General features: G+C 44.5%; 1 protein-coding gene across 13 annotated transcripts in view; it reads left to right on the top strand.

Moving 5' to 3' along the window:
- The window catches only part of ARHGEF11 (Rho guanine nucleotide exchange factor 11), a 115,224-nt gene continuing 87,851 nt past the window's right edge, over positions 295 to 27,667 (top strand). For 9 of the 13 annotated variants that reach the window (XM_021089639.1, XM_021089642.1, XM_021089640.1 and 6 more), the window contains exon 1: positions 296 to 1,831. In XM_021089639.1, coding sequence (XP_020945298.1) covers positions 1,800 to 1,831 — 32 coding nt within the window. In that variant the 5' untranslated portion in view covers positions 296 to 1,799. Of the gene's footprint in view, positions 1,832 to 27,667 lie in introns of all 13 variants that reach the window. The other 4 variants (XM_021089649.1, XM_021089646.1, XM_021089651.1 and 1 more) reach the window with 2 other exon arrangements.

Below are 27,667 nucleotides of genomic sequence, written 5' to 3' on the forward strand. Positions count from 1 at the left end.
GGCAAGGCCGGCGACTGTGGGGCCGCGGAGGGAACCGGCCGAGGAGCGGCGGCGAGGAGTCAGCGCGGGGCAGTGCGCGCAGGGAGAGCCGGAGAGGGGCCGGCGGGGCGGGAGCGGCGGCCGCAGCATCGCGGCAGGGAAGGGCGGTCGGTTTCCCGCCCCCGCCCCCCGGCCGCGGCGTGAGGGGAAAGGCCGGCGGGCAACGCCGGGAGGAGGAGGAGCCTGCGGCCCCGCCCCCGCCGGAGCGAGGGAAGGAGAAAGGCTCGCGGGGAAGGAGGAGGGAGGGCAGCGCGGGGAGGGGGCGGCCGGCCGGGCCTGCGCCCGAGTGAGCGGCGAGCCGGGGGGGAAGGGGCCCGGAAGGAGGCGAGCGCGGCCGCGACGCCGGGAGCCGGACGCCCGCCCGTGCCGGCCTGCCGCCGCCGCCTTCCCTGCCTGTGCCCGAGCCGGGAGTCCCGCAGCCGCCGAGGCCGGAGCGCGGCGGTCGGGCGTGGGGCGAGCGGGCGAGCGGGGCCGGGAGCCGGAGGCCGCCGGCGGTCCTGCGCGAGGCGCGGTGGGCTCCTGCCTGCGAGATTAGGCGAGGGGCGGAAAGGGAGGAAAAAGAGAGGCCGAACGAGAGAAGCCAGGCGATCGGATTGTCCGGGAGGCTGGTGTGGAGGAATATCCCACCCCGAACTCAAATCCACAATAATAATCCAAACTAGTAATAATAAGGGAGCAGTTTTTCTGGCCAGGCGAGAGGCAGAGCAGGGGGAACGCGAGGAAGCGAAATCTCCGTTTCATGGAGGCTGAGGCAAGAGAAATTTTCGGAGCCTGGATGTGGAGGAGCAAAACAGAACTAACTCAGGAAATTGTCTTTCAGAAAAAGGCCGAACCTGGGCTGGGAATCAGGCTGGGGTAGGTGGAGAAACCTGCAAGTTTAAAGGAAAAAGAAAAGGGGGGAATATTTTCAGAGACTTTTTTCTCTGATTTGTGGCATTGCTACCAATTTAAAGGTTAAAAAGCATTGCATTTCAGGTGTTTTTTGATTTTTTTGGGGGGGCTGCGATTGGCTCATTTGAGGATTTCAGAACCTTTAATGTAAAAGCTTTTTTTTTTTTTTTGAAGGAAATTCATAATTTTGGATCCCAGGGTTGCACTGGACTTGGAAGGAGTGCTGTTGTGTACATACTATTATATGGTTTATTTATTTTTTTACTGTGCAAATCAGCTGCAAGATTTTTTTTTTCCAGGTGCCAATTTGGATTTATTCTTTTTTTTTTTTCTGTCCCTCAATATATCTGTTGTTGTGGTTTTAAGCATTGGAGGCCAGAGAATTGTTTTTCCCCCCTTTGGAGCTTGAGGCTCTCTTGCCAACAGAAGGACAGCTGGGAAAACTGGATTAAAAGGATGGTTTTTATCCATGTTTTGCAGTTAAGACTGATATTTTGAAGGCACATTCTTTCTGTGATTCATTTTTTTTTTTTTTTTTTTTAAGCCCATAGCGCTAACCTTGAAGAGATTTGTGGTTGGGTTTTTGGTTTCTAAGAAGGTCACAGTTTTTCTCTTTTTCTTTCTTTCTTTTTTTTTTTTTTTTTTTTAAGAGGGGGGAGGGGAAAGGGGGCTGAGAAAGGAGACCATGTTAACTGGTAGAAGTAGAATGGAGCTTCAGTTACCAGGGTCCTGAGAGCTGGAGGAAAAAGGATTCAATCTTCAAGTTGAGAGGCCCTCCTCTCGCCCTTCTAAAAAAATTGCAAGCGATTCAATCTCGATCAAGACCTCAGAACTACAGGATTCTGGAACCGTGGAGACACCGAGAAACCATGAGTGTAAGGTTACCCCAGAGTATAGACAGGTAGGTTTGCTAATATTGTGGGGTTGTTTTTTTTTTTTTTTTTTTTTTAAACCTTTAAGGAAGAAGACTGAGAGGGAAGGTGTTGCATTTTGATAAAAGGTTGCAAAAGGGTCTGGGTGGGCTGTGGGAATTGGTGGTTTAGAAGCATTGGTCTTGGGTACTGTCTGGGCATGTGTGTTTATTCTCCCTCTGTGTGTGTCCATGTTCAAAGCATATCCCTGATTCAGTGTTTTTTTTAATATAAGCGATAGACGGTGATGCCAGGAGTGGGGAAAGAGAGGGAAATGCTTCCAGCCGCCTTTGACTTTTGCCAGGCCAGAGGCTGAATTTGAGTCTCCAACTTGCCAGCCTAGGGGTGGGAGGCGTGCACAAGCCTGGTCACGTGAGACCTCAGGGTGAATTGGGACCGGCTTTAGGTGTTGGATCTGCAGGGGGAAAGGCCCTGGCAGGGGCGTGGGCCTCCACCAGGCTGGTCATTGTGGAATGGTGGGGCTTAGTGGATGGATCCACTGAGAAGTGGGTGGATCCCGTTTCTACCTTGAGGAGGGTGTTCTTGCCCTGAACGATGAGACAGAAACACCCTTTGCACCCATGCAGGTCTGGATTTTTACCAGTGGCTGGTAATGGCCCCCAAATGCATAGATCACACTAGAATTTCTTCCTCTTCAAGCTTAGGGTTTAAATGGAAATCTGCCAATCAGCGGATGCGCCAGGTTTAATCTTCCAACCGTTTTTAATAAGCTTGACTCTGCGAAATGGGCCTTCCCTCTGCCTAGAGCCGGAAGAGGTTGTGTGGGGCTCTTAGGCCTGACAGGCAGAGGCACTGGGCCCTTAGAGTCTGAGCACAGGATGTTCTTACCCCCCACCCCAGAGTCTGCCCAGCCTCCACATCCCCAGTAACACCACAGTTTACAACTTTGTTAAGGTGTCTGCCTTTGCTTTTCCTCCCCTTCTCTTCAACCCTTTCTCCTTGAGGATCCTGAGAGAGGGTTGTTGTGTGGGTGCTGCACACGTCCTAACTGGACGGATGGATGGTTGGAAGACTGAACAAGCCAATGAAAGGCCTGGGGCGGGGGGTGGGGGGGCAATGGTTACTGGAGAGCTAGGGAAGAATATTTGGAAGGGAGCAATTGCTTTCTCCCTATGCAGTTAACCTTTGATTATCCATGGTAATAATAATTTCTTTTTGGCTGTGGAATGTGGCCTGAAATGCATATAATCTCTCGCGCGCTCGCTCGCTCTCTCTCTCGAAAACAGTAATCTCAGTATTGCCTCAGAGTCCCGTTTAGATTAGTTCAGCACTCCCCAGACGGGGACCTGACTTGGCAGTGGAGAGAAGGCAGACAGCCACAAAAGACAGAAAGTGTATGTGGCTGTTTGGAACCTCATCCCTTCCCCTTTTTGTTGGCTTCTCTTTAGCTTGACTCTTGTAGAGGGAGAACTGAGGCATGTCAAGGCAAGGAGTTGAAATGGTTTCATGGCTACCTTTCCAATCCCCTTGGAATTTGGGAATTAGCGCACTTGCCTTTTTGAGATTGGGGTGTGTGTGTGTGTGTGTGTGTGTGTGTGTGTGAACTCTTTCTCTGAATTCAGAGATGTGAGAAGACAGAAACCCAGGGGTTGGGGATGCAAGAAAGAGGCAATGAGGGTTCCTGGGCTGGTGTGAGAGGCGCCTCTGGGAGTTTGCATATCCTCCCAGTCTTCTCGGGATTTGTATAGCATGGTTTTTCTGAGCATTTTCATAGGAACATATTTCATTTGAGCCTCAGACAAATTGGAGATTATTAGTCCCCTTTTCCAGAAGGGGTGATGGAGGCTGAGAGAGGATCCTTGGCTAGTCCAGTGCCATCTTCCCTGATGAATGGCAGACTCTGGACAAAAACACCGGTTTTCTAATCCTGAACCTGAGGCTCTTTTTGTTGCCCCACCCTGTCTAAGAAGGTTTGTATCCAGGTCCTGTGGAATAGGTGGAGGGACTGTTTTAGTCTCCTTGTCTGGCGGTAGGGTGAGATGCTTTTCAGCACCCTCTTGCGCTGTTGGTTTTAATTGTCTTGGGGCTGGCACCTATAATTTCTGTGGTTATAGCACCATTTTCTTCTGTGGGATAATGCAGCCTTGCAGGGTGAGAGCGTTCCTACCTCTGCTCCGCCTTGATTCTCTTCCCCTTAAAGGATCAACTCTGGGGCTTGGGTGCCCTTCTAGATATCGCCAGTTGCAATGGATCTTACCCCTTTAGCTGTAAGTTCATTCTGTTGGTTGGACCTTATGACATCTCAGGTTCAAGACCCTAGGGATTTTATTTTATTTTATTTTTGTCTTTTTGGCTTTTCTTGGGCCGAGCCCTCGGCATGTGGAGGTTCCCAGGCTAGGGGTCTAATCGGAGCTGTAGCTGCTCTCCTACGCCAGAGCCACAGGAACGTGGGATCCTACACCACAGCTCACGGCAACGCCAGAACCTTGACCCACGGAGTGAGGCCAGGGCTCAAACCCACAACCTCATGGTTCCTAGTCGGATTTGTTAACCACTGTGCCACAGCGGGAACGCCAAGACCCTAGGGATTTTAAATAATTCACAACTGTACACCATACTGGAGGGATTGAGTGGAAGGAAATGCCCCAGGTTATGGAGTCAGGGATTCCCTTTGAGTTTATCAATTTGCTTGTGTAGAGTCCAGTGTCAGGTGCTGTGTTCTAAGAGAGTTTCAGAAATTCTTGCCTACAAAGAGCATGCGGTCTACTTGGGAACTAGGAAAGGTATAAGTTTCCTGAAGATCGTGTAAAAGCAACACTGGACTGTAAGCTCTGTAGAAGCTGGGATTATCTTTGGTTTTTCAGGTACATCCTGCATGCCTAGCTTAGTACCTTGCATGGGGTGAGTGCTCACTATTTGACAGATGAATGTTGGGATGAACAAACATGTCAGCACATATAAATTCTTCCGTATTAGATTTTTTGACATTCATGTATTAATTTCAAATGGAGTCAAAGTAAGGTCCATTAGAGAAGGCTTCCTAGGTGATGTGTATTTTCTAGGACATAAGCAGCATGGTGAAGGACCATGTCTGTGGAGAGAGATTGTGGCTCAAAGTGTAAAGGGCTGTGAAATATTTATCCAGCAGAGTCTTTTTATTTTTTTCTTCGTTTTAGGGCCACACCCACGGCATATAGAGGTTCCCAGGCTAGGGGTCGAATCAGAGCTACAGCCACAGCAACGCCAGATCTGAGCCATGTCTGTGACCTACGCCACAGTTCACGGCCATGCCGGATCTTTAACCCACTGAGCAAGGCCAGGGATCAAACCTGCAACCTCATGGTTACTAGTCAGATTCGCTTCCGCCGCGCACCAAGGGGAACTCCTCCAGCAGAGTCTTTAATCCCCTCTTGGGGGAGTGACTCCTGGGGCCAAAGAAACATGAAGTATTTGTAGCTCATCTTGGTCTTGAAGGGTCAATCAGTTGTTACTGAAAGTTAGGCTCCATTGTAGCCGTTCACGTCCCTTTCAGTTTTGTCCCTGGACAATTTATTGCCCATTAATGTGTGTTCTTCTCAAAAGTTTCTAAAAATGCGTTTGATATTGCAAGCAGAGATTATGATGCTGAATTATTTTTACAGGGATGATAATGAGTTTTGCTAAGCCATCTATATCCATTTGCCTTGTTCTCCATGGCAAATGTTTCCGAGATGGCCAGATGGGTTAGGAGTTTGCATCCATAAAACAGCTTTTCTCTGTGCAGAGATAGTTAGCTCATGTGAGGACCAAAGCAGATGGAGAAGTACTAGATTTAAGCTGAGAGTTCTTGCTTTGAGCCCTGGCATTCCCCTAATTGTGTGACCGTGGGCAAATCACATGCCTCCTCTGGTTTCCTCATATGTAAGGCAATAGCTTATTTATATGACATGCTTTCCGGTTTACATTTTCACATAGCTTGTCATTTGAGGATTATAACATTTATTATATCTTTCTTACGGTGCTATTGAAAGGAGCAAATCAGATTAGGTAATGTATTTCACATTCCTTTCTAAACTGTAAAACCCTGTAGATATAAGATGGCAAACTCATGGATTTGATTTAGCTTCATGCACTACTTTCTCAACTGGCCCCAAACAAATTAAGAGTGACTGAAAGATCTTTCCATTGTTTTGAAGAAGTTAACCAGAGTGAACAAGCTTTTTTTGTTGCAGAAATGCGTGAGGTTAGAAAGAAGGAATACTTTTCCAATGGTCAGGGTCGGGTGATGGTACTAGAACATGAGAAGGGGGGGAAGGTTATTGAATCTCTACTCCAGGAATTTTGATGAATGGGAGAGGCCTGAGCTACCTTGGCTTCCTTAGATGGGGTTAGAAAGGATTTGTTTTATGGTCTCTGGCTGTTCCTTGTTTTAGAAGCATCTGACTCCCTAATTCAGAATAAACCCAGACCCAGCCACTGCTCCTTATCAGGGATCTAAGAGTGAATGTAACTTTCTTCAGCCTGTAGCCTTTTTTTTTCTGGAAGAGTCAAAGTCTCGTATGGAGGAGGAGGAAAAAAGACGCAGAGGAGGGAAGAAAGAGCCTTCAGGCTGAGGGGACATTTGTAGAGAAGAGAAGCTGGTAGCCTAGGCTGAGGAGACCGGGCTGGTCTGAGGAGGGGGTGGAGGAGGTTTCCAGAACCTTTCCACTTCAGGCTCCCTACTCCCACTTCCGGTTCTTTATTGAGCCCTGGGACTAAGGAGTCCCTAGTCACTCAGCTGAGTTTCTGTCTACCTAATTTAAAGGTTGACAGTGAGCGGGATCCAGAGCTACAAATGGCATGTCTCCTGAAATGCCAGGTCTTCTCCAAAAGGTCCCCATGTGCTCTCCAGGCGTGAGATGAGAGATGGCAGTGCCTTTGGAGATGAAACGTTTGGCGAGTCATCACTGTTATCAGTAGCAGCAGGCTAAGTTTACCTTCAGATACTGGAAAACATTTCTGAAAGTGCACCCTTTGATGAATAAATTTATTTAGCTTTTTATTTTTTTTTAATAGTCAAAGTACTATCAGAGTCTTGGTCATTCCATTTAGGAGCATAGACAAAAAGTGTGAAAAATTAAATGGCAAATATGAATTCATCAGAAATAAAAAAAGATTCTAGAGTTCCCATCATGGCTCAGCAGTTAACAAATCTGACTAGTAACCATGAGGACACAGGTTCGATCCCTGGCCTCGCTCACTGGGTTAAGGATCTGGTGATGCCGTGAGCTATAGTGTAGGTTGAACACACAGCTCTGATCCCAAGTTGCTGTGGCTGTGGTTATAGGCCCGCAGTTGTAGCTCTGATTCAACCCCTAGCCTGGAAACCTCCATATGCCTAAAGAGCGGGCCTAAAAAGAAAAAAAGAAAGAAAGAAAAAAGATTCTATGAAGGATACATGGCTACTTCCCAAATTAGTATAAAGACAAAGGAGTTCTGGAAGCTTATAACCTCCGTGGAGTAGAGTTTGGAAACTTTTGGATAGTGTCCCTTGCTGCTTTGATTCTGAAGTTCCATAGAACGTAAGGGGCATGATTTTCATCTGCAATGACCGAGTCTGCTTCCCATCTTCATAGTGGCACTGCTTTTAAAAATATGCTTTATCAGTTGGTTATTTTTCAAACTTAATTTCAAGATTTATCCTGTGCCTTGGAAACCCTTTACCTCGTGGACTGTGCATTCTTCTTTTCTGGATCACTGTATTGGGAAAAGACCCGCCAGTGGCATCCAGGGTCTCGCCTTTGCCCCGTGGAGGGAAGCAGGACTAAAGAAGTTGCAGATGCTGGTCTCAAAAGAAAAAAGTGATCATGACTTTATGACAAGTTGTGGTGGATCTCCTGTGAAAAAGGAGGTCTGGAGTTCTGAGGGAAGAAGCCGGGCATCCGAATAAGTAGATGAGAGAATTCGGGTAGCCAGCCTAAGATTTGATTCCTTCTAGCTGTTGATGTTCTCTGAGCCTCTGAAAGCAGGATGCCTGTGTCTTTTCTTTCAGTGAACCAGGACTTTTTTCAGGAATCCTATCTGGCTTCCTGAAAACCAGTGAAAACGAAAGTTTTTTTGTTTTTTTAAAAAACCAAGGGACAGGGGACAGAGTTATGGGAGAGGAAAGCGGAAGAAGTACCGTGTTGGGAGCATCGGGAGGGACAGGAACATCTCTGGCCCCCAGGAGAACTGGAGTAGGATTTGGAAGGCGTTTTCAAGGCCTGGGAGAACATCCAGATTTGTGGTAGCAAAACAGTTGGACAGATTTGAGGGGAAAATCACAGGCGTCTTAAGTCATAGGGGATCCTCTTCCTGTCCCTCTTGACTCCAAGTAGGGTGTCTCTTGAACTGGTTCAGAAAGTTTCAGGGCTCCCATTTTCAGTGATCCCTTGTGGTTCCATGAGTTGAATAGTTATAAACTCTATTGGATACCAGACTTCCCTTTGCTAGGCTTTAAGTCCATCTTCCTATGTTTTTTTTCTTTTGGTCTTTTTGTCTTTTTAGGGCTGCACCTGTGGCATATGGAGGTCCCCAGGCTAAGGGTCCAATTGGAGCTGTAGCCACTGGCCTACGCCATAGCAACTTGGGATCCGAGCCGCATCTGCAGCCTACACCACAGCTCACAGTAATGCCGGATCCTTAACCCACTGAGCGAGGCCAGGGATCTGAACCTGCCACCTCATGGTTCCTAGTCAGATTCGCTAACCACTGAGCCACGACAGGAACTCCCATCTTCCTATCTTTTACTTCTGATTTTAGTACAGGTCTTAAAGTCACTAGTCATCTCTATTGACTTCTTCAAGATTCTCCTCATTCTAAAGAAGAGCAAACTTACACATGAATGTGTGAGCAAGGGGCTTTGAAAAGTTAAGAGGAAAGTGATTTCAGAGCCTTGATTTCTAGCACTTGCACCCCCAGTATTTAAAGCTACCACAGAATAGTGTAATGGGATCTATAGTCACCAGTCATGGCCTGGCACCAAATCACAGAGGGAACCAGACCAATCTAGCACCCTTCCAGATGATGACCTATCATCTGTGGCACTTGTAGTCAATCACTTGGACGGCAAATATTTATCAAATAGCTCCATGTTCAGCTCAGTTCTTAGTGTTCTGGTAGATAATTTGTAAGAATGTGGAGCTTACATTCTTGTTGGGAAATGTAACTAATGAAGCAACACGGAACAATAAAGATAGTACATCATTGTTGAATCTTGATGTATACCACTTTTATTTTTTTTTTTTTTTTTTTTTTTTTTGTCTTTTGTCTTTTTTTGTTGTTGTTGTTGTTGCTGCTATTTCTTGGGCCGCTCCCGCGGCATATGGAGGTTCCCAGGCTAGGGGCTGAATTGGAGCTGTAGCCACCGGCCTACGCCAGAGCCACAGCAACGCGGGATCCGAGCCGCGTCTGCAACCTACACCACAGCTCACGGCAACGCCGGATCTTTAACCCACTGAGCAAGAGCAGGGACCGAACCCGCAACCTCATGGTTCCTAGTCGGATTCGTTAACCACTGCGCCACGACGGGAACTCCGATGTATACCACTTTTATTGTTTTTTCTTTTTAAATAAGTATTTATTTATTGAAATGAAAAAAATTTTTGCACTGATTAAAATACATATATAAAAATTATTAGCATTACCAACACTCCCAGTTTACCTGGGGCAAAGGGGCTTTCCAAATTGTTTTCTACCAAACAAATCAGCTTAATTAATACTAAGAGGTCTCAACATAATTTTTATTTATTTATTTTTTTATTGCTCAATGAATTTATTACATTTATAGTTGTACAGTGATCATCACAATCCAATTTTATATGTATACCTCTTTTAGAAAAGAGGAGAAAGTTGGTGAAGTGTAGTTAGAAATTATTTAGGTCAGGAGTTCCCACTGTGGCGCAGCAGAAACAAATCCAACTAGGCACCATGAGGTTGCTGGTTTGATCCCTGGCCTCACTCAGCAGGTTGCAGATCCATCGTTGCCGAGAGCTGTGGTGTAGGTCACAGACATGGCTCGGATCTGGTATTGCTGTGGTTAGTGGCATAGGCTGGCAGCTATAGCTATGCTTAGACTCCTAGCCTGGGAACCTCCATATGCCATGGGTGAGGCGCTAAAAAGACAAAAGGAAAAAAAAAAAAAAAAAAAAGGAAATTATTTAGGTCAAAGAGAGGAGGCCATTTCAGACACGGGAAACGTCAGAAACAAAAGTTCTGGGGTAGAACCAAGCATGGGGTGGTCTCCGGATGGTGGGGGTGTTGGTCTTCATAGAGCAGAGAGAAATTAGGGTGTCAATGTGAGCAGGGTGGGAGGGTGAGGGGATAAACATATTCAGATCGGATGTGGTAGGAAAAAGGGAACCAGTGAGGTTTGTGTAATATATGGTGATAAAAGGAGGGTTTCAAGAAAGACTTCTGATATTAATATGTAGATGGGAGGAGAGCAAATAGCTCTCTTGTGGGAACAAAGAAGAGGGCCAGGAATTGAAAGGAAGTTTCAATAAGGTGTGTATGTTAAGCCTGAATCAAATTTGGTTCCCAGGTTTTGGAGACTGACTAGAAGGGTAGTGATGTTGCTAGAGAGAATAAGATCATCAGTAGGTCATTTTGTCTCCCATTGGTACCCAGCAGTCCCTGAACAAAGCATATCAAGTGAAACTTATCTTCCGTTGCTACCAAACAGTTGTGTGGGGTTTTTTTTTTGCCTTTTTAGGGCCACACCTGTGGCCTATGCAGGTTCCCAGGCCAGGTGTCGAATCAGAGCTGCAGCTGCTGGCCTACACCACAGCCACAGCAACTCAGGATCCAAGCCTCGACTGTGACCTATACCACAGCTCACGGCAACGCCACATCCTTAACCCACTGAGCAAGGTCAGGGATCAAACCTGCGTCCTCATGGATCCTAGTCGGATTTGTTTCTGCTGCGCCAGGACAGGAACTCCTAATGCAATCTTTTAAAGGGAGGGAGAGAGGAGAGTGAGTACTGGGAGATCCCTTAGGAAATTGGGTCACAATTTAAGGAGATTAGCATATATTTGATAGATCCTGATTGATTAATCATACCCCACGCCCACATAGCCAACACAACTCCAGGGCTAAAGGGATATCTATGCAGACACCATCCTAGTAGCATAATTATAGAGAGTTTAGGACTTTAAGCGAGAAGAGCTTTCTGTGAGCCCCAGCTCAGCCACAAACTAGCTGTGTGACCAGGATGATTTGTGTGAAAGCATTCTGTGCATTCTATAGTGCCAAACATATGGTGAGTGTCGCTGAGGCCTTTGGTTTGGCAAGGACCCCAGATTGGCCTCAACTCTCTTCAGCTGCCACTGGAAGACCTGTGCTTGGGGCGCTCAGGCCTCTGCTGATTCTGAACCAAGGACTGACAGTCGTGGCTCTGGGAGTATATTGAACAAACACAGGACCGTCATAGTTAAAAATCAGGTGTGGAAGAGCTCATCCTAAGACGATCCTTCTTTGCTAGGAACCCACGGTATCTTCCTTCCCAGCCCACACTCCCCAGCTGGGAATCTTTGTCTTTTTCCTTCAGTTCAGCCCACACCTCACTAGTTGTGGGTCTTATCACTGTCCCTTGCCAGCCCCCTTCGGTAGACTAGCCTGTTTCCAAGCCCATATCACTGTTCACACACCTTTGTATGAGTGTTCGCTTTCTCTCTGCAACTCCCCTCAGTCTTATTTCCCTTCAGGGAGACCTTTTCTGGTTAATATCATCAAACTCTGTAGTACGTTTCTGTTATTCAGCATTCCTTTCGCACAACCGTATAGCAGTTAGACTCTTAATATCCTCTATTCCTTTGTATAAAATAATTTATGTGAAAGTTCTGGCAGAATCTCTAGCCCATGGTCTGCTATTATAAATAAATGTTGGTGCTCTTCCATTCTTCGCATGCTTTATATTGGCTCTTGTGTCTCATCCTGTTTCTTGGGATTCAAAAGTGATGTCTCTTCCTTTTTCTAGATTGTCTTTTAGTGCCCAGTTGAGTTCTCTTTGTAGAGGTATATTCCTCCCTGCACTTAACCTGACTTGAACTGTAGTTCATCCTTTTTTTTTCTTTTTAATATTTATTTATTTTTGCTTTTGCTTTTTAGGGCCATACCCATGACATATGGAGGTTCCCTGGCTAGGGGTCGAATTGGAGCTGTAGCCGCTGGCCTATGCCACAGCCACAGCAGTGGGGGATCTGAGCCATGTCTGCCACCTATACCACAGCTCATGGCAACACCAGATCCTTAACCCATTGAGCAAGGCCAGGGATTGAACCAGAAACCTCGTGGTTACTAGTTGGAACTCCTTCATTCTTTTTTTAAAACAAACAAAAATTTGTTTTGGTCACGCTGGTGGCATGGGGAAGTTCCCTGGCCAGGGATTGAACCTGAGCCATAGCAGTGACCTCAGCTGCTGCAGTGACAGCACCAGGTCCTTAACCCAGTGTGCCACAAGGGAACTCCAGTGGTTCATCCTTGATATTGCCAGTTCCCTCCTTGCCTAGCCAGAGGATATCAGGAAAGCCACTCTAAACATTGCTGCTAGGAAGGAACTGAGCCCACGCGCTGCCCTTGTTCTCACTGAGGACTACGTCTTGGGCACTTGGATTTCTTCTAGGGACAGAGCAGCCTTGTTGGGGGTGCTTGCCTTCAGCTTCTCTCAGCTCTTGGGGGATTTCCCCATTGGCATCCCCCATTGGCGGCCTGATTTCCGGGCTGCTATTCCCTACAGGGGTCTCCCGGGCACAGGGCCCTCCCTGCTATTGTCCTGCTGCCCCAGGCTGGCCCCATTCATTTCCCAGAGCACGGCCCTCAGAAGCTTCCCTGCAAGAGACTTGCTGCTGCAGAGAAAGGCCACTGTTGTTCTGGGGGGAGGTGGCTAGAGAGAGTGGAGTAAATAGCTCTGTGAATGGGACCTTGTCTGAGACTAGAACCACAGACCCTTTGCTCCTCAGAGCCCTGGGGGTGGGGGCAGAAGACCACTAGGGCTTCAGCGTCTTCACAGGAACCTCTTCACAGGAGGTTTAGGAATAGTCACGCTATCCCTCAAATGAGGGGATTGGGCCGTTCGACAGATCTTCACTGGCTGGTACCCCTCGAGCCTCTAGGATTCAGCATGAATAAATTGCCTCCCCTGCCCTCTAGGAGCCTGTGGTTTTGGGGGCCGTGGTAGAAAGACATAGGTAAGTAGGGACTGTATGATAGCATGGAGGGGACAGCAAAAAAACTTTCCTGGAGGAAGGGACCTTACCTTCCATTGAGGCCCAAAAATGAGAGACAGGCTAGAGAGAGGGAAAGTCCAGGAAGAGGGCACAGCTACACAAAGACCGAAGGCAAGGAAGGGCATGGCGTGGCCAGAACTGAAAGCGGCTGTGGTCTATAGCAAGACCTTCCAACAGTTCATAAAATGAAACAGGAGAGCTGATAGGAGCTAGGGCCTGTGGTCCGTGTAATCCTCCTTGTCAGGGGTTTAGACTTTATCCTGAGGGCCGTGAAAGACAAGCAGGGAATGACACGGGTCAGATATGCTTCGAGGAAAACAAGACCACCTTGGCTGCAGTGTGGGCATTTCCATTGAAAGGATGAAAGAGAGAGGGCGGACCCAATAGGAGCCCATCACAGTGATCGGGGCAGGAGGCGAGGGTGGCCTCTGCTAGGGGAGTGACAGTGGAGATGGAGAAAAGGGGAGGATTAGAGACTAAGTAGTTATGTGGGCATAAGGATGACAGCCTTGTTCTTGGCTTGGGCTGCTGGGTGGTTCTGTTGAGTGGAAGGGGGGACTCAAGAGGAAGAGCTCTAGAGGGAAGGCATCCTTTTGGGGCATGATGAGTTCGAAGGGCCTGTGGGAGATCCCAGGGAGGGTGTTGGGTGTTGGGCAGGAAGGCAGCTGGTTATACAGGCCTGGAGGTCGAGGTTCTGGAACAGAGTCACAGTGGTGGGTCATCAACATCTAGACAGGACGGTGGAAGTGAGAGACTGTCCAGGGCCAGGGTGTAGTATGAGACGTGGGCCTTGGGCAGAACCCCCAGGGGTACTGCATTCAAAGGTGAGGCCAAGGCAGAGGATCCCACACCAGAGGCTGGTGGGGCGTGGCAGGAAGGCAGGAGCCGGGGCAGTGTGGAATCTCAGAAATGAAGAGAGGGAGTGGTCAGCGGTGTCAGATGCTCCCAAGAGGCCAAGGATGGAAGGTCTGGATTTAGTAACTAGGAGGATTTTCATGCCCTTGGGGACTTGAGGGGAAGAGCTGGTTTGTGATGGATTTAAGAGAGAAGAGGAAGTGAGGAAAGGGTGATTGATCAAGTATTTTATGTAGTTTGGCCAGAAAAAAAGAGGAGAAAAAAAAGTAGCCCTCGGTTCCCATCAGTAGGCTTTGAGTTCATTTTTTTTCCAAGGTAGAACTAGGTTGCCTTCAGTCAGAGGTTACAACCTTTAGTGTGCATCAGAATCGGCTGTGGGAGACGTGTGACAGGAAGAAAGGAGAGATTAGATGCCTGGGACTGGGTACTGAATGGATGCTCAGGAGTTTGACTAAGTGAATGGATACAGTTTTTTTTTTTGTTTTTTTTTGTTTTTTTTTTTTTTGCTACACCTGGAAGTTCCTAAGCCAGGCATTGAATCTGAGCTGCAGCTGCAGCAATGCCAGATCCTTAATCTACTGTACCACAGTGGGAACTCCAGGATACGGTTTTTTATTTTTATTTTTATTTAATTATGTTTTTGCTTTTTTAGGGCCACACCTGGGGCATATGGAGGTTCCCAGGCTAGGGGTCTAATCAGAGCTGTAGCTGCCAGCGTTCGCCACAGCCATAGCAACACGGGATCCAAGCCACGTCTGTGACCTATGCCACAGCTCATGGCAATGCCGGATCCTTAACCCACTGAGCAAGGCCAGGGATCGAACCTTCGTCCTCATGGATGCTAGTCACGTTCATTTTCCCCTGAGCCATGACGGGAACTCTGGATAGTTTTTTAATTAACAGCTTTATGAGATACAATTCACAGACCATAAGATTCACCACGTTAGAGTATATAATTCGGTGGTTTTTAGTATGTTCATAGAGTTGTGCAGCTATCCCCTCCTATCTAATTCCAGAAAGTTTTCATCACCTTAAAGGAAACCATTAGCAGTCCACTCCCTCTTGCCCCTCCCCAGCCTCAGGCCACTGTGAATCTACTTTCTGTCTCTATAGATTTGCCTATTCTGGATATTTCCTATACATGGCATCACACAATTTGTGCCTGGCATCTTTCACTTGGCGTGTATTTTTCAAAGTTCATCCATATTGTAGCATGAATCATTGTTTCATTCCTTTTTATGGCCAAATAATATTCCATTGTAGGGATTTACTACGTTCTGTTTATTGTTCATCAATTGGTGGGCTGTCGGTTGTTTCCGCTGCTGGGCTATTATGAGTAATTCTGTTATGAACACTTGCATACAAGTTTTTGTGTGGATCTATATTTTCGTTTCTCTTGGATATAAAGCAAGGGTGAGAATTGCTGGATCATATGGTATCTCTGTGTTTAGCATTTTGAGGAACTGCCAAACTGTCTTTCAGAGTAGCTGCACCATTTTATATTCCCACTAGCAAAATGTGAAAATCTAGTTATCCCACGTCTTCACTAATACTTATTTTATTGTCTTATTTTTTTCATTTTTTTGTTTTTGTTTTCTTTGTCTTTTTTATTATAGCCATACTAGTGGGTATAAAGTGGTATCTCATTGTCATTTTGTCTTTTTTGCTATTTCTTTGGGCTGCTTCCTGCGGCATATGGAGGTTCCCAGGCTAGGGGTTGAATCGGAGCTGTAGCTCCCGGCCTACGCCAGAGCCACAGCAATGCAGGATCCGAGCCGTGTCTGCAACCTACACCACAGCTCACGGCAACGCCGGATCGTTAACCCACTGAGCAAGGGCAGGGACTGAACCCGCAACCTCATGGTTCCTAGTCGGATTCGTTAACCACTGCGCCACGACAGGAATTCCTCATTGTCATTTTGATTTGCATACCTTAATGACTAATGATGTTGAGCATCCTTTCCTGTGGTTATCGGGGATTTGCATGTATTCTTTTGAGAAATGTCTATTTAAATCCTTTGCCCTTTTGTTGTTGTTGTTGTTGTTTTCATTTTTGGCTGACCTGCAGCAAATAGAGTTCTGGATCCTTTAACCCACTGCACCAGGCCAGGGAGCAAACCTGCATCCTGGTACTGCAGAGATCCTGTTGCACCACAGCAGGAATTCCCCTTTGACCATTTTTATTTCTCTTTTTATTGTTGAGAAATGGATGCAATTTTAAGCTAAGTCACTTAACCTCAGTAGGCCTCAGTTTTATCAGTTATTAAATGGGAAAGTTGGATATAATCTTTGAGATCCAACTCTGGTCATTCCTTTAAGATTCTGTGTACCACCATGTTGCAGTACAGTTTAGTTGTTCAGAGTATGTTTGTGTCCGATAGACCTGAGTTTCCTATTGCTCAATCCCACTAGGCCTCAGTTTCTCCGTTTGGAAAATGAGTCCCAAAGTATTTTTCTCATAGAGACCTTGTAAAAGTTAAGCAAAAATAATTCATGTAAGGCACTTAGCAAAATATCTGACATAGTTGAATTTAATAAATACCAGCTGTTATTATTATCTCATTACTACCTCATATCTTACAGTCTCCAGTTGGATGAGCCAGGTTCCCATCCCTTAGGTGTAACTTGTCCTGATCATTGAGGCTTTGCGCAGATGAGTGTTGTTCAAGGTACCCATTGCTGCATAACAAGCAGCCCCAAAGAGTGGGTTATAATACTAATTATTTATTTTGCTCACAGTTCTGGGGCTTATTGGGTTGAGCTAAGCGTTGTTCTTGGTGGGGATCACTTACACAGGTACGGTTATATAGGGGCCAACTTGACCTCAGTTTCAACGGCTTCCTTACTATGGCCCCTTATTGGGAAGACTCAAACAGCTGGAACTCTTCAGGCACACCTCTCTCTCTCTCTCTCTCTCTCTCTCTTTCTCTTTGCCTCTCTCTCTCTCTCCATCCCCGACTCCCTCTGGAATCTCCAGATTCTCTTTCCACTTGGTGGGGTCAGGATAGCCAGACTTCTTGCAGGGTGGCTGAAGGCTCCCAGAACAAGCATCCCAAGACATTTGCAAAAGCTGCATCACCCTTTTTGAACTAGCCTCAGAGGTCGCATTGTGCCACTTTCATCCCACTCTTACTAGTTGAGGGAGACACAAAGACCTGGCCAGGATCAGAGAAGGGATATAGACTCCACCTCCTGATGGCAAGGCTCTGGAAGAGCACGAAGGGTGGGAAATAGGGTTGCAGTTACTTTTGGAAAATTCAGGGAGTTCCGTCGTGGCGCAGTGGTTAACAAATCCGACTAGGAACCATGAGGTTGCGGGTTCGGTCCCTGCCCTTGCTCAGTAGGTTAATGATTCGGCGTTGCTGTGAGCTGTGGTGTAGGTTGCAGACGCGGCTCAGATCCCGCGTTGCTGTGGCTCTGGCGCAGGCCGGGGGCCACAGCTCTGATTAGACCCCTAGCCTGGGAACCTCCATATGCCGCGGGAGCGGCCCAAGAAATGGCAAAAAGACCAAAAAAAAAATTCAATTTGCCACAGTTCCTTAGCTTCTTTATGGTTAATTTTCATCCCTTCTCTCCTTCAGATACCAGGTCAAAACTTAGTTACTAGTGAAGTCTTACCTGATGAACTCCTTGATTCGGCTTTCTTCTTTTTCCTGTATCTCTCAACACATAGACCCCTGTTGATTTTTATATGACATCTGCTTATCTTTTCTGTCATCTCTAAATACTCCCACAGTACTCACAACTGGGCTCTCTGCTCTTTAAATGGTGTCAGCAAGTGCCCTACATTCTCCAGTTGGGGTTTTTTCCAATGACTTTAATTGGCTAGTCTTCAAATGTTGACTGGTTCTCTCTTGGTTAAAGGTTCTTGCAGTTTTTCAGACTTACTAACCCCTAATTGTCATCCTTCTGGCACCTCCTGGCACATCCTTCTCTCATATGATACCACATCCAGCCCTATAAGTATATAGAAGGGCAGATAGGGGAAGATCCATAGAACAGCTGGTATTTGTCCAATACTGTTTTTTGGAAAGTGCTTTAACAGTCATTCTGATATATTCTTATTTCAGATATTATTCTTCTTTATAGATGAGAACACTGAGGTTTACAAGAGTTAAGACTTGAAATCACAATTGTAGTGAATCTAATTCTCTGGCTCTAAATCCTCGGCTTCCTCTTCTTGATTGAGGAGGGCACCTGGTTTGGTCCTTGTGTAACACTCTCAATCATCCAGAGCTCTGGGGAGCCCCACAGTACGGATCTCAGAAATCACTTTCCACCTCCTAGTCTTTGCCGAAGGAGGTAAACTCAGATGAAATCTCCTTCTTCTTTTCCAGCCCTGCTTTCTCTATGAGATCATCCAGTGATCTGGGACTCTGAGTTTGTTTTCCTCCTATGATCTTGCCTCTGCCTCTTTGATTCTTTTTTTTTTTTTGGCTTTTTTTAGGTCCCCACCCGTGGCATATGGAAGTTCCAGGCTAGGGGTCAAATTAGAGCCGTAGCCACTGGTTTACACCACAACCACAGCAACATGGGACCGAGCCACATCTGTGACCTACACCAGAGCTCACGGCAACACCAGACCCCTAACCCACTGAGCAAGGCCAGGGATTGAACCCAAGTCCTCATGGACATTAATCAGGTTCATTGCGGCTGATGTGAACTCCCGCTTTGATTCTTAACAGCAGAGATTGAGTTGCTTGGGAGCCCTGTGAGCTTTGGTGCTTTGGAAAAGGGCAGTCTTCAGTTGAGAAGAGTACAGTCTGATACAGAACTAATGCTGACTTTGCATCTGACCCTGCTGGTGATCTGCCACTGCCTCCACATTGATGCTTATGTCATCAGGAGCCCTTCACTGAGAGTCTGCTTCATTTCATTTCCTGTCTTGGTGAGCAAGTGCTTGGGGAGTTTTATTAGGATACTTTTGGACGAACTGGGATACAACCAGGCAAAGGATAAGAACTACTTAGTATAATAATCCTTGCAGTACTGAGCATTTATGTAGTGCTTTTATTCTTCGAGCACTTTCCGTCTATTGTTATACTTTAGCCTCACTGCATACTTGTGAGGAAGAGCCTAGAGCATGATGAGGGAGGCATCTTCTTCAGTTGACTTAGTTTCTCTTTCTTCGTCCCCTTCTGTGGAGCTGGGTTCTCCCAGAACACACTGTTTTGATAGCTCTTTCCCGCTTTTGGAATTTCCACCCTTCTGATACAACCTAGCTCCTCTGTCTTTCCTGTGAATGGGGTGCCTTCCCTCTCTGGTGGTCATTGACGGAGGAGCCCACTCCTCTGTGTGGCTGTCCTGTCTGTCACCATCAATCTCATGGAGAGAGCCTTTTATGTGAAACCTGCAAGATGAGAAACTAAATTGGCGGAGGCAGAAGGATTACTGACTCAGAGGCTGGGAACCCACAGCTTCAGGAAGGCATGGGGGCCAGGCGGTAAGGAGGGTAGGATGAGATAACTAGCTGGCAGCATGAGTCCTCCTGGAATCTGCAGTTCTTCCCTCTCTATGGACTTATCCCCCATCTCATTCTGGCTGCCTTCATCTCTGTCAGCATCTACTCCTGCCCTGTGTTTTATGCTCATCTCTCTTCTGGATGCCTTGGGGAAGATAATGGAGATAACTGGCCCCTGGTTTTAGGGAACCTAAAGGCTTGTTGGGAAGACACCTGCAAAAGACCTCAGAACCCTTAAGCAGCATAATGCTTCACTGGTAGGGTGGAGTACAGGCACCACCACCCATGCCCGGTGAGCTTACTGTCAGCTTGGTAGAGATAGGAATCTCCTCTGCTTTCTGATTTTACCTTCATGTCTTATTTGGCAATTAACTGACTTCAACAAGAAACGTTTATTGATCCCAAGTTGATATGCCAGCACAGTGCTTGAGGTTATGGGGAGTTAATATTTATAAGCAGATCCTTAACCTGAGGTATGTGTTCAAAACATGTCAAGTGAATAAAGGAATAGTCTCTCAAGATACTTGAGAAGTGACATATCTGATGCACTTTTTAAAAGATTTTCTCTGGTGATAAGAATAGACTGGGGTTCATGAGAAAAGCAGGAAGGACTCTTAAACTATGGCAGTAGTCTAGGCAGGAGATGATTTTTACTGAGTTAAAAATCTCTATTGTTTTTCCTGTGGCACAGATACAAACAGCTTTTTTTCCCCTTAACCAACACACTGTGCTTTTATTTTTTAAGTTGAGGTAAAATTCACATAACATAAAAATAACTATTTAAAATGTACAATTCAGTGGCATTAAGTACATTCACAGTTTTGTACAACCATCACCTCTTTCTAGTTCCAAAACATTTTGTCTCCCCAAAGGGAAACCCCATACCCATTAGCAATCATTCCTTTTTCTTCCCCTCTTCCCTGCCCCTAGGATCATCTTAAACTTGCGCATAGGGTAGGTTTCTATGGGGTTTATGTTCCCTTTCCCCATAATCCTACCTTTGATGTATCTTTATTGGTCAGAGATAAAAAGGGAATTGTTATAAATGTACCCTAAAGTCAAGAGATGGATATGCTAGATGTAAAATACATGGCAGGCTGGGCACCTCCCATACCTGCAGACTTTTGAGGATTAGTGAATTGGCTGGTTTAATTGCTACTTCGTCTGTCCTTCATGACTTCACAATCCACAGCCGTTTATTTGTATCATAATAATCGCTTGTGTTGTGCATTACTTTGCAGTTTTACAGTTTGAGTGTTTTCACATATATTCTATTTTTTTTTTTTTTTTTACAACAGCTTTATTGAAATATAATTCACATGTCCTAAAGTTCACCCTCAGGTGTGAGACTATCACCACTATCTAATTCCAGACATTTTCATCACCCCAGAAAAGAAACCTCCTATCCATTGGCAGTCACTTGCCATTCCCCTCTCCCCACAGCCTTGGGCCGCTGCTCATCTACTTTCTCTCTCTCTCTCTCTCTATGCCTGTTTGGGACATACCATGTAAATGGAATCATAAAATATTCTTTTGTGTCTAGCTTATTTCATTTAGCATATTTTCATCTATGTTGTAGCATGTATAAGATTTTTATTCCTTGTTATGGCTGAACAATATTCTATTGTGTATGTATACCATCTTTTATTTATCTGTTCACCTGCTCATGGGCATTGCTTCCACATTTTGACGATTTATGAATAATATTGTTGTTAACATTGGTGTGCAGATATATGTTTGAGCCCCTATTTACAGTTCCTTTGGGTATATATGTCATAGGAGAATGACTGGATCATATGATAGCTCTGTGTTTCGCATTTTGAGGAACTGCCACACTGTTTTCCAAAGTGGCTGCACCATTTTACATTCCTACCAGGAAGTCTATGTGGGTTTCTGTTTCTCCACTTCCTCCAACACTTGTCATTTTTGTCTTTTTTATTTTAGTGGGTGTGAAGTAGTATCTCATTGTTTTGATTTGCATTTCCTTAATGACCAATGATGTCGCGCATCTTTTCATGTCATTATTGGTCACCGTATATCTTCTTTAGAGAAGTGTCTTATGTTAAACCAACCTTGCATTCCTGGGATAAATCCCACTTGGTTATGGTATATAATCATTTTTACAAGTTGCTGGATTCAATATGATAAGATTTTGATATTTTTGTGCATAGTCTTATTTAATCTTTATATCACCCTTATAAGATTGGGCTTCTCTTGAAAAAACTGAGGCATAAATTAAGCAGTTTTCCTGAGACTGTGTAGTGTCAAGACTAGGATAGGAAGGCAGGCCTTTTTGAATTTAGTCTAATTTTTTTTCTATTGCTTTACTTTGCCCCTCTTTGTAGCATAGATAACCAACATTTGATTTCACTTACTTGGGCTGTTTTCCTCTTTTGAAATCCTATCATTATTGCTTAGATTGAAAACTCCCATTGCATGGCCATGCAAGACTTAATATTAGATGCATTTTGAATGATAGTGAAATTTATATCCTTGATGGTTATTAATTTTATTTTAAATATGTCCTTGTCGTCTCTTTTTTGAATGAGGAGCATTACAGAGCAAGGGCATATGCGGGATTCTTCTTTCTTTTTAAGTGCTCAGCATTTGCTGTGCCCAAGTATATACTTAATAAAGGCTTTAGGATTGGAAGGATGCATCTCTGTAATACCACCTGCAAGCATCTAAGAATGGTGTATTCTGCTGACCTGAAATCCCAGTGTCCTCTTGAACAGCTCTCTTCTACCTAAACTGTGTACCCCATCACACCTCTCTCTCTGCCTCCTTCCTAAATAGCAGCTAGTTCACTAGAGACTATAATTGCTGATAATTTACTGACAGAATCTCAGCATTAAATCTTTGGCTTTTTCCACCTTTTCTGATGTGTGCATAGGCAGGCTATAACACATTTCACATTGAAGTACAAGCATTCAGAGACCCAGAAAAGCTCTTTGGGACAGCTCAGGGGAGTGAGTGGGGAGCACATGGGCAGGCATTTATCTGTAAGTGTATAACATTGGTGGGTGAATACTTTTGAATTCTTATTGTCTGCATGTAATTCAGTTACTTTATCTGTGTCAACATGTAATTTATCCTTGCCGTCTGTGAACTCCTTTGTTCCTGCTCTAGTATAAAATAGGGGGAAAAAGACTTTTTTTTAAACATTATCAAAGCCCAGCATCCCTAAGAATATGTCTTCTGCAAAACAAAACCAGGTATTCAGTGACAAAAGCAAATGAAAATGCTTTTGGGATTATATGTTTTCGCTGATTATCTGTGCTGCCCCTCCATTAATGTGGGTGTTTGCGACTTGCCTGTGCATCGGTTGATTAAATAATCATTTGTACGTGCAAACAGAATTCAAGAGTGTATGTTCATATTGTGATTTTTCTCCTGTTTCGAATCCAGAAACTGTTGCCTCATTTTATGATCTAGCAGCACTATGACCTTGATAATAAACAGAATGTCTTGGGACAGACTGTTACCAGTTAATAGAGTCTGCCTGTATCTCTATAATTGAGAAGGACAATGTTTAGTTTCTAGTATGGACCCAGAGTATTTTTTCCCCTTAATTCATCTTTTAAAAAATAGTTTTATTCTGGTATATTTGATCTACAATCAAAGTATCAATTTAAAGTATATAATTTGGTGAGTTTTGACATCTGTGACACTATCCCCACAATCAAGATAAGGAAACATATCTACATCCCTGAAAATTTCCTTGTGCTCATTTATAATCTCTTTCTCTTTCTTCTCCTCTTTCCCATTCCCAGGAAACTGTCCTAGGGAATTTCCTTTCTCTCACTGTAGATTAATTCAAATCTTCTGTAACTTTCTATAAGTGAAATTATACACTATGTCCTTTTTCTTGTCTGACTTCTTTCACTCAACACGTTAATCTATGCTGTTGTGTGTATCCGTAGTGTATTTTTTTTATTGCTCAGTTATATCCCATTTTATGGATAATTTGTATATCCATTCACCTGTTGATAGACATTCGGGCTACCACAGATAAAACTGCTGTAAAATTTATGTGCAGGTCTTTGTGTAGACACATTTTCATTTTTCTTGTGTAAACCTTAGGAGAGGAATGGCTGGGTTATATGGTAGGTGTATGTTTAATATCATGAGAAATTGCCAAATTGTTTTCCAAAGTGGTTTTACAATTTTACATTCCTACTAACAGTGTATGAAGGTTCCAGTTGTTCTACCTCTTGGTCAGCACTTGGTATAGTCGATCATTTTAATTTCAACCATATTAATATGTGTGTAGTGATATCTTATTGTGTTTTTAATTTGCATATCCCTGATGACAAATGATGCTGAACATTTTTTGTGTGCCTGTTTGCCATGCATATGTCCTCTTTGAAGTGTTTGTTCAGGTCTTTTGTCCTTTTTTTTTTTCCGTTTTTTTGCCATTTCTTGGGCCGCTCCCGCGGCATATGGAGGTTCCCAGGCTAGGGGTCTAATCGGAACTGTAGCTGCCAGCCTACGCCAGAGCCACAGCAACGTGGGATCCAAGCCGCATCTACGACCTACACCACAGCTCACAGCAACGCCGGATCGTTAACCCACTGAGCAAGGGCAGGGATCGAACCTGCAACCTCATGGTTCCTAGTCGGATTCGTTAACCACTGCGCCACGACGGGAACTCCCTGTCCATTTTTTAATTGTGCATCATTGCTCTGCATTAACTCAGGTATTAAATTGTAAGAGTTCTTGGTATATTCTAGATACAATTTCTTTGTCATATGTTTTTTGCAACTCTTTTCTCCAAGTGATGTGCTTTTTTGTTTTTGTAACATTGTCTTTTAAAACTTGTTTCAAATTTGCATATAGTAAAATACAGTCTTTGAAGAGCAAAAGTTCTTAACTTTTGTGAAATCCAGTATATCAGTTTTTTTCTTTTATGGTTTATACTCTTTGCATTTATTAAATAAACCTTTGCCAAATTCAAAGTAAGATTTCCTCTTAGAATTTTTTTTTTTTAATGGCTACACCCACAGCATATGAAAGTTCCCAGACCAGAGATTGAATGCAAGCTGCAGCTGCAACCTACACTGCAATGCCGGATCCTCTAATCCACTCCCCAAACCTCTGCAGCAACCTGAGTTTCTGCAGTCGCGGATTCTTAACCCACTATGCCACAGTGGGAAGTCCTTCTCCTAGAGTTTTTATGGTTTTAGCTCTTATATTAGATCTCTGCTTTATTTTCAGTTATTTTATTTTTTTTGTATACAGTGTGAGCTTAGGGTTGAAGTTATTTATTTATCTGTTTTGTCATATGGACGTCTAGTTATTCTAGCAACGTTTGTTGAAAAGAGTATTCTTCCACATTGAATTGCATTGGTACCTTTGCTAAAAATCAGTTGATCATATGTGTGTGGCGGGAGTCTTCTTTGTTCCATTGATCTGTGCCAGTAACACACTGGTTTGGTTCTCTTAACTTGGTATCAGATAATCACATTTTCTAGCATTGTTCTTTTGTTTTGTTTTGTTTTGTTTTTTTTGTCTTTTGTCTTGTTGTTGTTGTTGTTGTTGTTGCTATTTCTTGGGCCGCTCCCGCGGCATATGGAGGTTCCCAGGCTAGGGGTTGAATCGGAGCTGTAGCCACCGGCCTACGCCAGAACCACAGCAACTCGGGGTCCGAGCCGCGTCTGCAACCTACACCACAGCTCACGGCAACGCCGGATCGTTAACCCACTGAGCAAGGGCAGGGACCGAACCCGCATCCTCATGGTTCCTAGTCGGATTCGTTAACCACTGCGCCACAACAGGAACTCCTGTTCTTTTGTTTTCAGAATTGTTTTGGTTATTCTAGGTCCTTTTCATTTTCGTGTAGGTTTTAAAATCATTTTGTCCATTTTTACAAACATGCACTTTGGGTTTACAGTTGAGATTGTGTTGAATCCATAGATCAGTTTTCAGGAGACTGGCATCTTAATAATATTCAGTCTTCCAGCCTATGAACAATATATATTTCTCCATTTATTTAGGTCTTTAATTTCTCGCAGCAATGTTTTTTAGTTTTTAGTATGTAAGTCTTACACACCTTTTGTCAAAGTTACCTCTAAATACTTTGTATCTTGGTTGCTTTTTTTTTTTTTTTTGTCTTTTTAGGGTTGCACCCATAGCATGGGGAGGTTCCCTGGCTAGGGGTTGAATCAGAGCTGCCGCTCCCAGACTACACCACAGCAGTGCCAGATCCAAGCCATGTCTGCGACCTACACCACAGCTCACAGCAACGCTGGCTCCTCAACCCACTGAGCGAGGCCAAGGATTGAACCTGCATCCTCATGGATGCTAGTCAAATTCATTTCTGCTGAGCCATGCTAGGAACTCCTGGATGCCACTTTAAATGGTAGTTTTAATTTATTTATTTATCTTTGGCCACTCCCACGGCATGTAGAAGTTCCCAGGCTGGAGATGGAGCCCACAACACAGCAGTAACCAGAGCCACAGCCTTGGCAATGTTAGATCCTCAACCCACTGAGCCACATGGGAATTCCTAAATGGCAGTTTATAAATAACAATTTTCAGTTATTTTTTTTGTCAGTATATATAGATACAATGAATTTTTATATATTTACCCAGTATCCTGCTACCTTAATTCTCATAGCTTTTTTTGTTGTTGTTAATTCCTTGAGATTTTAGAATGAACTTATCTCATTCCAAGTCATGTTTACAAATAATGAGTTTTACCTCTTCACTTCCTACCTATAGATTTTTGGATTTTTGGAGACAAATCGGGATTTTAGAACTTTTTCTTGATGTGTGAAGCAGATGTTGGATTCTCTCTTACTAGAAAATCTTTAAAAATAAAAAAAGAAAAGAGATTATTAAATCCTTCTATCCATTTCCTTTCTTCATTCAGTGAACATTTAGTGTCGGTCGCTAGCTAGTGACTAATGGAAGAGGTAGACATATAAAGTAATTTTAATTTAACAAGTAAGTACAGTAAGTACCATAGTAGTTATTGATACAGAGTACATGGAGAATTTAGAGGCAGGGCTCTTCAGAATCAGGGGAGAGAATGAAATGATCTCTGCAGGCCTGCTGCCCTGGATGGGTATGACTGACAAAGGAGTAAGCCAAGAGGTTATTGATGGCAAAATGTTTAAACTATACTGTCCTGAGAAACTCTCCATCCTCTCCATCCTGATTGTTAGTTACAGTCAGCCTTCGTATTCTTGGTTTTTGCATCCATGGATAGCCAAGCATGGATCAAAAATATTCAGAAAGGGAGTTCCCATCATGGCGCAGTGGTTAACGAATCCAACTAGAAACCATGAGGTTGCAGGTTTGATCTCTGGCCTTGCTCAGTGGGTTAATGATCCGGCGTTGCCGTGAGCTGTGGTGTGGGTTGCAGACGCGGCTGGGATCCCGTGTTGCTGTGGCTCTGGCATAGGCCGGTGGCTACAGCTCCGATTCAACCCCTAGCCTGGGAACCTCCATATGTCACAGGTGTGGCCCTAGAAAAGACCAAAAAATAAAATAAAGTAAAATCAGAAAAAATAAAATTCTAGGAAGTTCCAAAAAGCAAAACTTGAGAGTTTCCTGTGCACCCGCAGCTATTTACATAGCATGTACGTTGTATTAGTAAATATAAGTAATGTAGGAGGATGTGCAGAGTTCTGTGCAAATACTGTGCCATTCTACATAAGGGACTTGAACATCCGTGGATCTGTGGATTTTAGTATTTGCAGGGCACTAGCGGGTAGAAGGGTCCTGGAATTAATCCCCCACAGATACCAAGGTACCACTGTATTTACTTTATTGTTATGGAGAGTCTGAAAGGACTGCATCTTTATCTATAGTTCTTTTTCTTCTTCTTTTTTTTTTTTTTTTTCATTTTAACATGTATGGTAACAGTTTTTGCTTCTTGCCTTAAATCTTACTGACCTGAGGCCAGGAGCAGTGGGAGCAGGGATATTTGATATTGTGTTATTCTTTTTCTTTTTTTCTTCTTCTTTTTAGGGCTGCACCTGTGGCATATGGAAATTCCCATGCTAGGTGTCAAATTGGAGCTGCATCTGCCAGCCACAGCCACAGCCACAGCAACTTGGGATCTGAGGCGTGTCTGCGATATACACCATAGCTCATGGCAACACTGGATATCCTTAACCCACTGAGCAAGGCCAGGGATCGAACCCACATCCTCATGGATACTGGTTGGGTTCATAACCTGCTGAGCCATAATGGGAACACTGATATCGTGTTATTATCCTTAATACTGAATTATGCTGCTGTACTCTTAAAGAACCCTGGGAGTTTGGCACTATTGCCATTTCTGCAGTTTTGTTTTGTTTTTTAAAAAGCACTTC

The sequence above is a fragment of the Sus scrofa genome, chromosome 4 (assembly GCF_000003025.6).
Source record: "Sus scrofa isolate TJ Tabasco breed Duroc chromosome 4, Sscrofa11.1, whole genome shotgun sequence".
NCBI classification, from domain to species: domain Eukaryota; kingdom Metazoa; phylum Chordata; class Mammalia; order Artiodactyla; family Suidae; genus Sus; species Sus scrofa.